Source organism: Leuresthes tenuis, unplaced genomic scaffold (assembly GCF_036924035.1).
Source record: "Leuresthes tenuis unplaced genomic scaffold, fLeuTen1.0.hap1 SCAF_4, whole genome shotgun sequence".
NCBI lineage: Eukaryota > Metazoa > Chordata > Actinopteri > Atheriniformes > Atherinopsidae > Leuresthes > Leuresthes tenuis.
The window spans coordinates 27,216,765-27,228,221 of record NW_027325358.1 but is presented as its reverse complement, the minus strand read 5'-3'; the positions used below and the strand labels follow the sequence as shown (position 1 = coordinate 27,228,221).

At 37.4% G+C, this 11,457-nt stretch overlaps 1 protein-coding gene across 1 annotated transcript; it reads right to left on the bottom strand.

The window, feature by feature from the left end:
• Positions 1-1,518: 1,518 nt before the first annotated feature.
• Positions 1,519-11,135, bottom strand: ift56 (intraflagellar transport 56). The gene is made up of 18 exons (XM_072383497.1): positions 10,860-11,135; positions 10,541-10,684; positions 10,340-10,432; positions 10,114-10,228; positions 9,857-9,906; positions 9,491-9,636; positions 7,726-7,897; positions 7,386-7,460; positions 7,206-7,308; positions 5,048-5,103; positions 4,629-4,682; positions 4,468-4,531; positions 4,298-4,386; positions 3,994-4,077; positions 3,832-3,901; positions 2,928-3,034; positions 2,097-2,230; positions 1,519-1,940 (listed from the first exon to the last, which is right to left on the bottom strand). The coding sequence occupies exons 1-18, from the start codon at positions 10,860-10,862 to the stop codon at positions 1,826-1,828; spliced, it is 1,674 nt and encodes a 557-aa protein (XP_072239598.1). The 5' UTR covers positions 10,863-11,135; the 3' UTR covers positions 1,519-1,825.
• Positions 11,136-11,457: the final 322 nt, after the last annotated feature.

Here is an 11,457-nt window from a genome sequence, read left to right as displayed (position 1 = left end):
GGAGTACAGATGTGCTCCTACTCAGAGACAGTTACATGATTACACCATTTGTTGTTAACAAGTGCAGCAAACCCTCTGCCTTTCTCTTAGTCTTTCTGCATTCTCTCACAGCCAATATATTCTGGAAGCCATATACAGATGTGTTGGAGTCTGGAATTTGCTTATGCAGGCATGTATTTGTGAAGCACATAATACTGCATTCCCAATATATCTGCTTGGTCCTCATTAGGGCTACGAGCGTGCCCATTTTCATCTGCCAGAGATTTCTCATCCCCAGTGACTTTCACGGAAAGAAACTTCCTCCACCATGCTCTCCGTTTTTGTCCTGCTTTACATCCTGACATCTTTTCTTCAACTTATCTGGATTTTGGGTCTCATTCCAGCAAATTACTTGGGTTTTGGAAAAAGCTTAATCAGCTGCTTCTACTTGTAAACAATTTTCCATTTGGTATGGTTGCGATTTTACCAGATGTTAAAAAGTGTACAAATTACCAGTAGAAATCAGTCCAGCAAAAAAGCATCCAATCCAGAGTAGAAAAAACAGTTTTTCAGAGAAATACCCTTTAGAGCTTCTGTAGCAGGTTGCATGTAGTGCGGCGCCATTCTTTAACATTTATAAATGTTATATACTCATGGAATTAATGCATTAAAACTCTTCGAAATGGTTAATCTAAAAGTAGGATAGGTGGAAGAGCCATCTGTTATCAGGTTTCTGCCTTGTGAAACCAGCTACCTGAATGGATTTGGGAATCAGAATCTAAGAAATGGTTCAGGGTCACCATCCCATAATTTGTTGCCACAAGCCGTGGCTGCAGGGAGACCTCTCATGACCTCTCCTTACCCCTCTCTCTTTACTCTTCCTATCTGCTGTTATTGATGATCTATTTTTTCATGTTTGTTTGCCCAGTCATATCCCCACCACGCACGTTCAAGAAGGATGATTGAATCAGAATTGAAGATTCAATGTGTTCTGTAGTTTTTCTTAGTTAAGTTTTTTTTTAATTAGCATTATCTGAATATCATTATAATGAACAAGACTGAACTGGATTGTAATGACTGCAGTGGACTATGACTGAATGAATTGGAAGCTATGCATGTGTCTTGAGATGACCTTTGTGGTAAATTGGCGCTATACAAATATATCACCTGAATAACAACCAAAGTCTGATTCATTTAATTACACTTAGTATTCTCACTTTTCCAGATCACATTTCAAAACCATTTTAAATACTATGTGTAGAACAAAGCTTGTGTGGAATGACTCCCAAATTTGAAAGAAATTAATAAACAAATATTAAAAGAAATGTGGACCTCTCCTTATTTAAGAGGTGTTTCACATCTATTTGTTTGATTTGTGCATACATAACTACCTTGGAGTAGACAAAGAAGTATGTCCTGTGAACAGTTAGATATTAACACATGTTGAAAATCTTTTATAAAATATTCTGAGAAGTAATTTGATAGATACTAAAAAGTTCGGAATATGTAGTCAAATGTTAATTGGATTAAAAATGAACAAAGATTCCTTTAACTACTTTATGCTTTTCCTCTTGATAGTACAATTTATTGCTCTTTTGCTGTTCTTCTATCGTGATACATTCTGAGAGGAAAAAACAGTGCAATGATCTAAATATTCAAAAGAAAAACTCAACTCAAAAGTACAATCACATTTTAATACAAATATTAATGAAATTAGCTGCTATTCAAAACATACATTTCAATACAATGACTATAGTAAGTCAGAGGTTTACACACATTTCCAGCTGTGACAGATATCACTCGTACAATCCATGAAAGTGACTCAGTGAGCACAAGTGTAGCCCTGTCATGAGAGGAGGACTCTGTTGTCTTTGGCCCACTTCCTCAGAGCTCGGATGATGTATTCAACCTGAGGGTTTCCGGAATTTCGCAGAAGGGCCAAAACCTCTTTAAGCGTCTCCCTAGAGCCCAAACAGGGTGTGTAAGGAAACGAGATTATATCAAAAATGCACCATTTGTTACCTTTATTTTGCATTACACCACACCAACTGAACAGACGATGAAAAATGATGAAATCATGTCGTAAACTGCTGCAAAGAAAGGTGAGAAAAACATACTTGGACTCCTTGTTCGCCAGTATGAGTTGAAAGATTCCAACACATGCCCCTCTCTTGCCCTCCCAGTAACTGGATCCTGGGTCCAGTTTTTCCAGGGCATCAAACGCTTTGGCGGCATAATAGAACTGGCCCATCTGAAACAACATACTGCTGTCATGAGCTGGTATGCAATAAACAGGCTTTTCAGCCGCTATTCCAGCTTATTCCCGTCTGACTCTACCTTAGTATGTTGTCTGTAGCACCACTTTGGGTCCCATTTTCAAAGTATTGAGTAAAAACTGAAGGCATTTTGGCAGACAACATTTCAATCTTAAAACTGAATGATGAAAAGAAAAAAAAACAACAGGCAGAAAAGGAAACAAAAATGTGTCTGTTTAAGGTGGCGCATGTAATCATGTACATGCAGGCTGACAAATATGAGTTGAGTAAACAGAACTGAGGCGATAAAAAAGGGTTTGATAGCAACAACGGAATAAAAAAAATATTAGTGCATTAGAAAAAATGTTTTGTTTATGTCTCAAAATTAGCTTTGGCCTGCATATTTTCTGCTTTTGACAATATGACATGATCACAGACTAAATATATGTTGTTTTTCTTTCCCCTTTTTTCTTTTTAGTGTTCGTTAAACAAAAGACATCTGGAGCTGTCAGTGGGCTTTGCTATTTTCTTTAAAATACCATTTTTGTAAAACAAGATAATAGATTAACTACCTGAAGAAAATAAGCAACTAACTAAATAAGCAACTTTCTTGAGAAAAATTCAGATTTACACATGTATTTCTATTCAAGGATTTATGGTGTGAAATAAGTAAAAGACAGAGAAGGATGTTACCTTGTAGCAGTCATTGGCTATAAGCTGCAGCATACTGAAGGAATCTGAGGAAGTGCCCATCTTCAGATAGAGCTCCCAGGCAAGCTGACCCTTCTGGTTCATTATGTCTGACAAAAAGGAAATAAGTGGGTTCAATAAGCCACCGTTCACAGGCAGACTCAGCTCTTACAGATTAGAAATACGGAATCTTTGAAGGCCGTGGGCAGCTTTTACTGATGTAAAGGAAAGCAAAGAGAGATAGAAATATTTCTATGCAGATTTGAGCCGTAGAGTGTAACACAAGCTGAGTGAAAAAAAGAAAATGGCCTTAATTCTTTGCAGGCTAGAAATCTGGCAGTGATGTTAGATTCAGATCCAAGCCAAAGTTAACAACCATAAACAAAGTCTCAGATTTTAAAAAATCAGATACCTCATCAAAACAGAAAAACTGGATCGTTTTTTCTCTCTTGTTGCAATTTCACACTAGTTTTGACAAACAGTATGTGGACGTCACCTCCTCATGATCACACAGAACAAAACTCCTGACCAACAGTCTGAAATAGGAGTTGGGATTCTCAAACAGGTAGCTTGCTGTGTTGAGGACTGCTTAGAAAATTATTAGTTTAAGACCTCTTGATCCTTCTTTGACAAAGTTGAAGCCAGAGCCAGAAAAGAAAAAGTGCTTCTCCGTGAGCTCCGATTTCTCAGATCTTTTTCTCAAACCGGCATCAATCATTTTTTGCTTTGGTTTGAAACTCTGCTCCAACTAACACTCTAATACACTATACTAATTATGTAATTTGTCTTATTACTTTATCTGAAACATTCTCATGTGCAAACCGTATTATATTAAAACATTTGCTTGGTCTTACTAAAGTGTTCCTTTAATTTAATATACTGTCATTAGTATGATTTTTATACATACAGCATCGAGCCAGCCAGCTGAGGTAAACATAGTCGTTCTTGATCTTTTCACTCTGGATGAGCAGAAAAATCTTAAAGAGAAAGAGAATAATTAGTACAAACACATTCAACAGAATGATCAAATTCTGTGAGATTTCTGTGGGTATTTGCTCAATTTAAATACCTCTTCCGCTTCTTTGTAGTTGCCAAGCGCTGCTTTAGCCTGAGCGTAGTCAAAGTTGAATGTATCATCGTTATAGAAGTAACCCTGAAAAAAGAAAATCACAACTTCTGCAAAAAACTAAAATCCAGGGACAAAGTGCATAGTGTGATTTTTTTGCTGTTAGTAAATTAAATCTGCAGTTTTAATTAGTAGTAGTAGTAGTAGTAATCTTTTTTTCCACCTCCATCTTATTTTACCAGCGTACAACAGCAAGACAGATTTCTCATTGAGACACTATCAGTGATTTGCACAGAGCAAAACTCACTTTGACGGAGTTGAGATATATGAGAACATCTTCAAATTGTCTCAAAAGGAAGAAGCAGGAGGCCATGCACTGTCTGCCAGGAATAGTATCTGAAAGGACACAAACTTCTTAAAGGACTGCTCGCACACTGTTGCTTTAAAGAATACTGACAACATTTCTATTAGGCTTACCACATTCACTAGCTGAGCCTCCGACCAACTGAAAGAACTGCTGAGCAATTTTTAGGTGATCCCTCTAAGAGACAGAGGTTCAGTCAAAGATTTGTTTTCAACAGAAAGATGCCACACATTTGTTTGCATTTCCATCCTTTAAGTTTAATAGAAATACTCACTGATCCAATTTCTTGTCCAAGTGCTGCATTTACCACTCCTTTCAAAATATACTCCTGTGAAAATGATAAATGATTTAAGAGAAATATTACAGTGCTTTTGAAGAATGAGGTATCCCATTTGAGAAAAAGTCAAGCCGGTTCAGGAAATGATTAATGAGAAAGTAGAGAGAGGCTAAAAGAGGTTTATTACAGACTTTATATGATCTTTTGATCATTCATCCATTTAGTGGTGTTCATTTGACATGTTCTTTTTTTGTTAAAGAGAATAAACTAATAACTAATGAAAGCAAGTGTTATTATATTACATAATAAATATATCAATATTCCTGTACAGAAAAATAAATATTACTTCTTCGTCAAAGTTAGGGACACCATCTTTGCGAATACTAGTGAAACATCACATTTAAAGTTATTGTTACCTGAGGTGTGGTGGGAACCAAATCTTGGATGAGGTTGTAAGCTTCCTGGATGTCATCTGAAAATGTAAAATAACGCATGTCAGTCCCTGAACTGCAACATGTTTGTTTTCTCCGATACCTGACATGTTATAATAACAGCAACATGTGAACTGGGATTCTGCAAAAGTATCGTGAGTTTTAAAAAAAACATTATTTGATTAATATAGGTGACCCCTTCTGAAATGGTATCACCTCACCCCCACCCCTCCATGTCATTTGTTAGCCTGCAACCTCATAAAAATAATTAAACAAAATCAGAAATTGTTTGGGGAATATAATCATCAATAAAAACCAACAAACATCTTCTTGCAATAGTGTCGACACCAACAAATATCTTTTACATTTGTTACTGCACTCAGGCTTTTTGTGTAAGAGGCATATCTTAATTTGGCAACATTTTCCCTAATTCTTCTTTATAAAATGATTATTAATAAGCTGACGATTACTTCATACTTTTGATAGAATGGCATGAGATTTTTGTAGGTTTCCAGGCTAGCAGCAACAGACTAGATTACAAAAGAATCACAAAATATTTACACAAAACCAACATCCTACTAAATAGAAAATGAAGAATAACTATTCACATGTACACATTGCCATAAACAATTCAATAACACACACTTTGGAACATTATTCCAATTAATATGACACTCCTCTCTACTACTTTAAGTTCTCTCTTTTACACAGGCTTGATGGCCAGTCCCCCTCTGCAAACAAATACCTTCACCTTTCACTTTGTTCAGCTATTTCTATAAAGAGACAGAAAAGAAGGAATTTGAGTACTCACAAAGTTTAACTGCTCACTGTCAGTCACTCATTCATATCAATACACATATCTGTGTAGACAGTTTCCCAGTGAAGGTGACGGAATCGCGGGTCTCCATTACAAAGTCAAACGTGCACAGCCCTCTTTGGGTCACCCCATAGATTTGCAACTGGATGCTGGCCTGAGCCATTCCAGACTGTTAAAGCTATTTATGTGAAGCCATTTTTTGGGATGTATCCTTTCATAATGTCAACGTGAAATGACAACAACACTTGGAGCTAATTACAATCACCCCCACTTAAACTAAGGCTTCAGTTCCAGCTGAAGAAAAAGCAGCTGCTAAGCATGAAGCTGCCACCATCAGTATTATGGGGTTACTTTGTTGATGAACTGTGCTGCTTTTGTATCAAACATATTTCTTCAAAATTACATCCAGAAGATTGGACCGTGGCCTCATGAGGCTACAGCACATTTTCAAAACAATTCAACATAAAATTTAATTTGATTGATTCATTTTGAACGAGAGCCACATCTGCACAGTGTGTGGATTTTTTCCCTTTAACTGTTTTGATTTGTTTTGGGGTTTTTTCTGTTTAGGTTGTGAGCTTTTTTCTCTGAAAACTGAAACATCCCATAGTTAAGCTGCTATAGGCTTAGACTGCTGGGGGACCTCATCTGTCACACCTTTCCTCACTTTGCTCTCTTTTTCCCCCTGTTTAATTTCAAAATTGATTTTATGTACATGTGACATTATTGTGGTTATTAACCTATGTTTCCCTGTTCCAACAGATATCCTTTGAATGGCGTTATGGTGTTTTTCCCCCCTCTTTTCCCTCTTTTCTGTCTTCTCAAACCCCAGCTGGTCGAGGCGGATGGCCACCCTTCCTGAGTCTGGTTCTGCCAGAGGTTTCTTCCTGTTAAAAGGGAGTCGTTCCTTTCCACAGTTGCCACAGGCACGCTCAGGACGGGAGATTGGACTGAAGACACATTTCGGTGCAATCTGTTGGTTTCCTTAGCTAGGATATTAATTTTTTGAATTAGCTCTATATGAATTAATTGGATTATGATTACAATGAATTGAATTCCAATTGGCTTGAATTGGACTATATTACTTAAGTGCCTTGAGATGACAATTGTTGTAATCTGGCGCTATATAAATAAAATTGAATTGAATTGAATTGAATTTTCAAATGATGTGGAAAGAATACTAAGATCATTTATCTTAGTTGAATTTTTTTACATCACAAAAACTTAACGCTTTTAAAAGGAGCCTGAGGGATTGTCTCTGGGCTTTGTGTCCTGTCTATATTCCACTTTGCATGTTCTATAACCTACAATGATGTAACTACACACCTTGTCTTAGATAGTAGATGACCAGGTTGAGTCTGGCCTCGGGGATCACATCGATCAGAGGAGGCAGTACCTGCAATGCTCCCTCCCCACCACGAAATACCACCTGCAGTGCACGGAGATTCAGTGTGAGCAAGACTACCATGCTTACACACTTACAGCTGGAGATTGTGAGGAGCTTACCAGGTTATGTCGGATAAGCTCCTTTGCAAACTCAAAGGAGCAGGAGGAGATGTCGATTAGGTTCTTCAATTCAGCCTAAGAACAAGAGAGGTCACACACAAATCAAACCTATGATCAGTGCATATGTAATTCTTATATATATATATATATATATATATATATATATATTACACCTACGACCGCAGATGTAAGTATGTACATGGATATTCTGCAGTGGTTTGTTATCCTCCCCTCCTCCTTACCCATTTCTGTTTATAAATTTGTGCAAAAAATGCACAAATATGTAAATATCACCAAAACAACAACCAGGACACAGTCTAAGCAGTCAAACGATGGGTACCTCTGCAGCCTTCCCGTTGTAAAGCCTGAAGTGATTACACGCCTTAAGGTTGAGAGCAATAGTTGAGTCAGGGATGCTCTGAAGGTATACAGCCAACACCTCCTGGGAAACATCATAGTAGTCCAGTTTGTAGTAACACAGAGCCACGTACACTTTCAGAGCCAAGAAATCTCTGAAAAGGTGAGATGCAATGAGAATGTGAAGCTGGCCCTCAGGTTAACTGCTTGTTCATACATTTAAACATTTATAACACATATCCAACATGTTAATATGTTTTATTGTTATTCATTTGTAATTTAATTTCAATTAAGCATTTACTTCTAAGGTGTTCCAAAAAATGTCTTTTACAATTTTCTAATGTCAAAATGTAACAAATTTCAAAAACTTTTCTTATGTTTTTATGTCATGAGTGTAAGATCACTAACAGCGTCAACTTTAGTTAGGTCACCGTCACTATGACAAGTTACAGGGATCTCTGTACCAGTATAAAGACCAAATATCCGAGTATGACTTCATTAGGACACCTTCCCTTTTAAAGTCTAATGGCCTGAGTAGGACTGGTTTAGAATCTCAGTCAGAATTAGGAAATTCCTTGGAATATTTCCTTGGAAATTGCCCTGAGATGACCATCTATGTGAACTGTCACAATTCAAATAAACTGAATAGAACTGAATTAAAGCAGCACTAGCGAAGTTAAAAACATGTACATCTGACAGTACCACATTGCAAAACCACAGCAATACTTTCTCCAAAACACACACACACTATGGTGAATAGGGTAAAGTGTTCAAAGACAATGCTTCTAAAGGAGGCAAGGAAAAGAAAAAGAGGCAGACAGAATAAAAGCTAATGTCAGAGCAAAAGAAAAAACAGGATGCAAGATGAATGCCAAGTTTCACGTCACTTGTTGCGATTGGTGAGTATTCCCCATTAAGCTTGACAGGTAACCACGTCAGTCCTGTTTTAGACTGACATGCAAATAAGTTCTTCTCACACATAAAGGTTTGATTAGTTTTGGCTAAGTCTTGGAAAATTACATTAACAATGTGAATTTCATTGCACATGTATTGATAAAACCCATTCAATCCATGTCACAGAAAAACGAGAACATTTTAATCTTTTTGTTTGTTTTTTCAGTTCTTGTGCGTGTGTTTGCCCCCTCATCAATATCACAGTAAATAAAAACAGCCTTTCTTACGTTTCTGGTGGCTTTAGACAACTCTTTGTTTTTAATAATAGAGGTGTTGCATCTCTCAGCAGTAGGGGGCACCCAAGGGCAAAAAAAAGTCAGAAACTCAATTTCTACTTGAATGGCTGATATTATCTGTGAAATTTGTTATTGTTGATAACAACACTCTAGTTTGAATCCATTTCACAAAGATATCCGTAACACTTATTACTTTAAAAGTTATGGTACAATATTTTTTTTAATTTGTTAATCAACTTGACTGGTACATAAATATAATATAAAGAAAATATAATTTTTTTGTTAAAAAAAATACGAAGAATTGTTTGTCCACAGATGCCACAAAACCATAAACAGATCTCTGACCTGGCTACTACACGTTCAGTGTTCAGTGTTTCATTGTTAGAAGAAGCCAGCTCTCCAGGTCTGGTGGTGACACTTGCATTACCACTGCAGTTTCATAAGGTGTGAAGCACATGAAATCTAATCCTCTTCCATTAAAAACTCTCACCTGCCAAGGTGAAAAAGAGTAGAGGACTGTGAGACAAATTTTAGAGAGTAAAAAGCAAAAGCACAGACCTGTGCTCCAGCAGAAGGCGTTTATAGATTTCTATAGCCTCCTGGTAGTGCGAACGCATGTAGTGAATGGATGCCAGGCTCAGCTGGTCCTCTGTCACATCCTCTAGGTTCTGGTGGAAACCCATGAGTTTCTTCTCATCGTTGAACTGAGACACAATGTCAAGATATCAGACAATGAGGTAAGGTAATGGTCAGAGGTGAAGTCAGGTTAACAAAGACAGAGTAAAATAACATTAACTATATTCATAAAGAGCAAACTGGTGGTGATTTACACAAAAACGTTGAATTCTCACTGATAAAGTAATGTCACAGGACAAGTAAAGGAAAATACATGGCAGTGTAATAACATCGTCGTAATTGTCAAACCTTGTGAGCCAAATGGAATAACAGTCGGTTCTGGAGAGGGGACATCGGCGCTATGAAGATCAAGAGATACCATATTTAGTGAAACACCATCCTTCATGAAAATAAATACAAGAATCTCTCAGTCAGCATCATGCACAATACCAATGAATCAAAGAATACTGCTGTGCAATACAGTAACCCCATTCCAGGTGAGCATAGTTTAAACAGGGGTTTACCACACGCATCTACACATCATAAATCTCAGCTGGAGACCCTACCCTTTGATGCAGCCGCCTCAGCTTCTTTATAGAGCCCTAGGAAAAATAGGGCACAGGCCAGGTAGACCCACACCTCAGCAGGACAGTCAGGTTTCATGGTCAGGGATTTGTACTCCTGTCGGAATTTGTTCACCAAATGTTGTATTTAGGGTGCTTTGAAAACTGTTCAATTCTGTAAACCCAGCTATACAAAGTCATATTGACACACGTGTTTACGAGGAATTACCTCCATAGCTCTCTTATAATCACCCAAGTGAAAGGCGCAGTAGCCAATCCAGAGGTCTACATGTTCCTCTTTCTCCCCAACACTTCTCTGAAACTGAGGATGACACAGTAACACATCACATAAACACACCATCTTTAAAACTGTTCTATTTATTTACTACGTTTTTCATATTTTCATTTAAACTGGGGAAAAATTAGATACCTCTAGTAAAGTCAAGGCTCCAAGATAGTCTCTCTGCTGGAGGTATTCCTCTAAACTGGGAACTTTTGTTTTGTTTTTCTTCTTTTTCTCACTGATGCTCACTGAAGTCTCTCCTCCAACAGCTGGTTTCACGCGTGAGAGGATCTATCAAGGTACATAATTAGATTTTCTCTGATTAAAGCATAACCCGCTAGTGGATTCCAGTGGGCTATTCCAACTGTTAAGCTTCAATGCCAAAAAAAACGACAACAACAAAACAGCTGATTAAGTTAAACCTATTTACTTGATTTTGCATTAAATTTACACGTGGTTTCCTTACCATTTCGATGAGTGTCCCACGAAGAGGTTAGTGTTAGCCAAGAGTTGCTTGTCAATAACCTGGGTAACTGTGAAAAACACAGCTGTTAGCTACCTTCGACTCCGAGCAGGTTTTAAAGATCTATCTTTACTTTCATCGCTTATTTACAGCAAATATCATATGTTAGTATCGGTGTAAATTAATCTATCTTAAAAAAACTGATAACATTTGAAAAAAGTAGTCTTTCTCTCTACACCATGGGTAAATCTGTTGGCATCGTAAGCTAGCTGATAGTTTGCCTACCAGTACACTATGATTTAATATTTCCGCCATAGGATTTTCAGATTGAAGGCACGAGGGTTGAACAGACATCTCACCGTCCGTTCATTGTTGATCTTTTTAACAAACGTGACACTTAACCCTTTTCTCAGCTGGACAAGTTCGAAATATGTATGATAATGGAAGGTCAAATACCGTAGCCACTGTACGGTATGGCCCTCGAAAGACATTTATTTCGTTGGCTAAATGAGCATCGCACTTAACAGGAAACAGTTTATCTCAGTTGTGTTTAACTTGAGGTTCTTTCGTTGTTGCGTAGCAACCAAGTTGAGCAATGGCT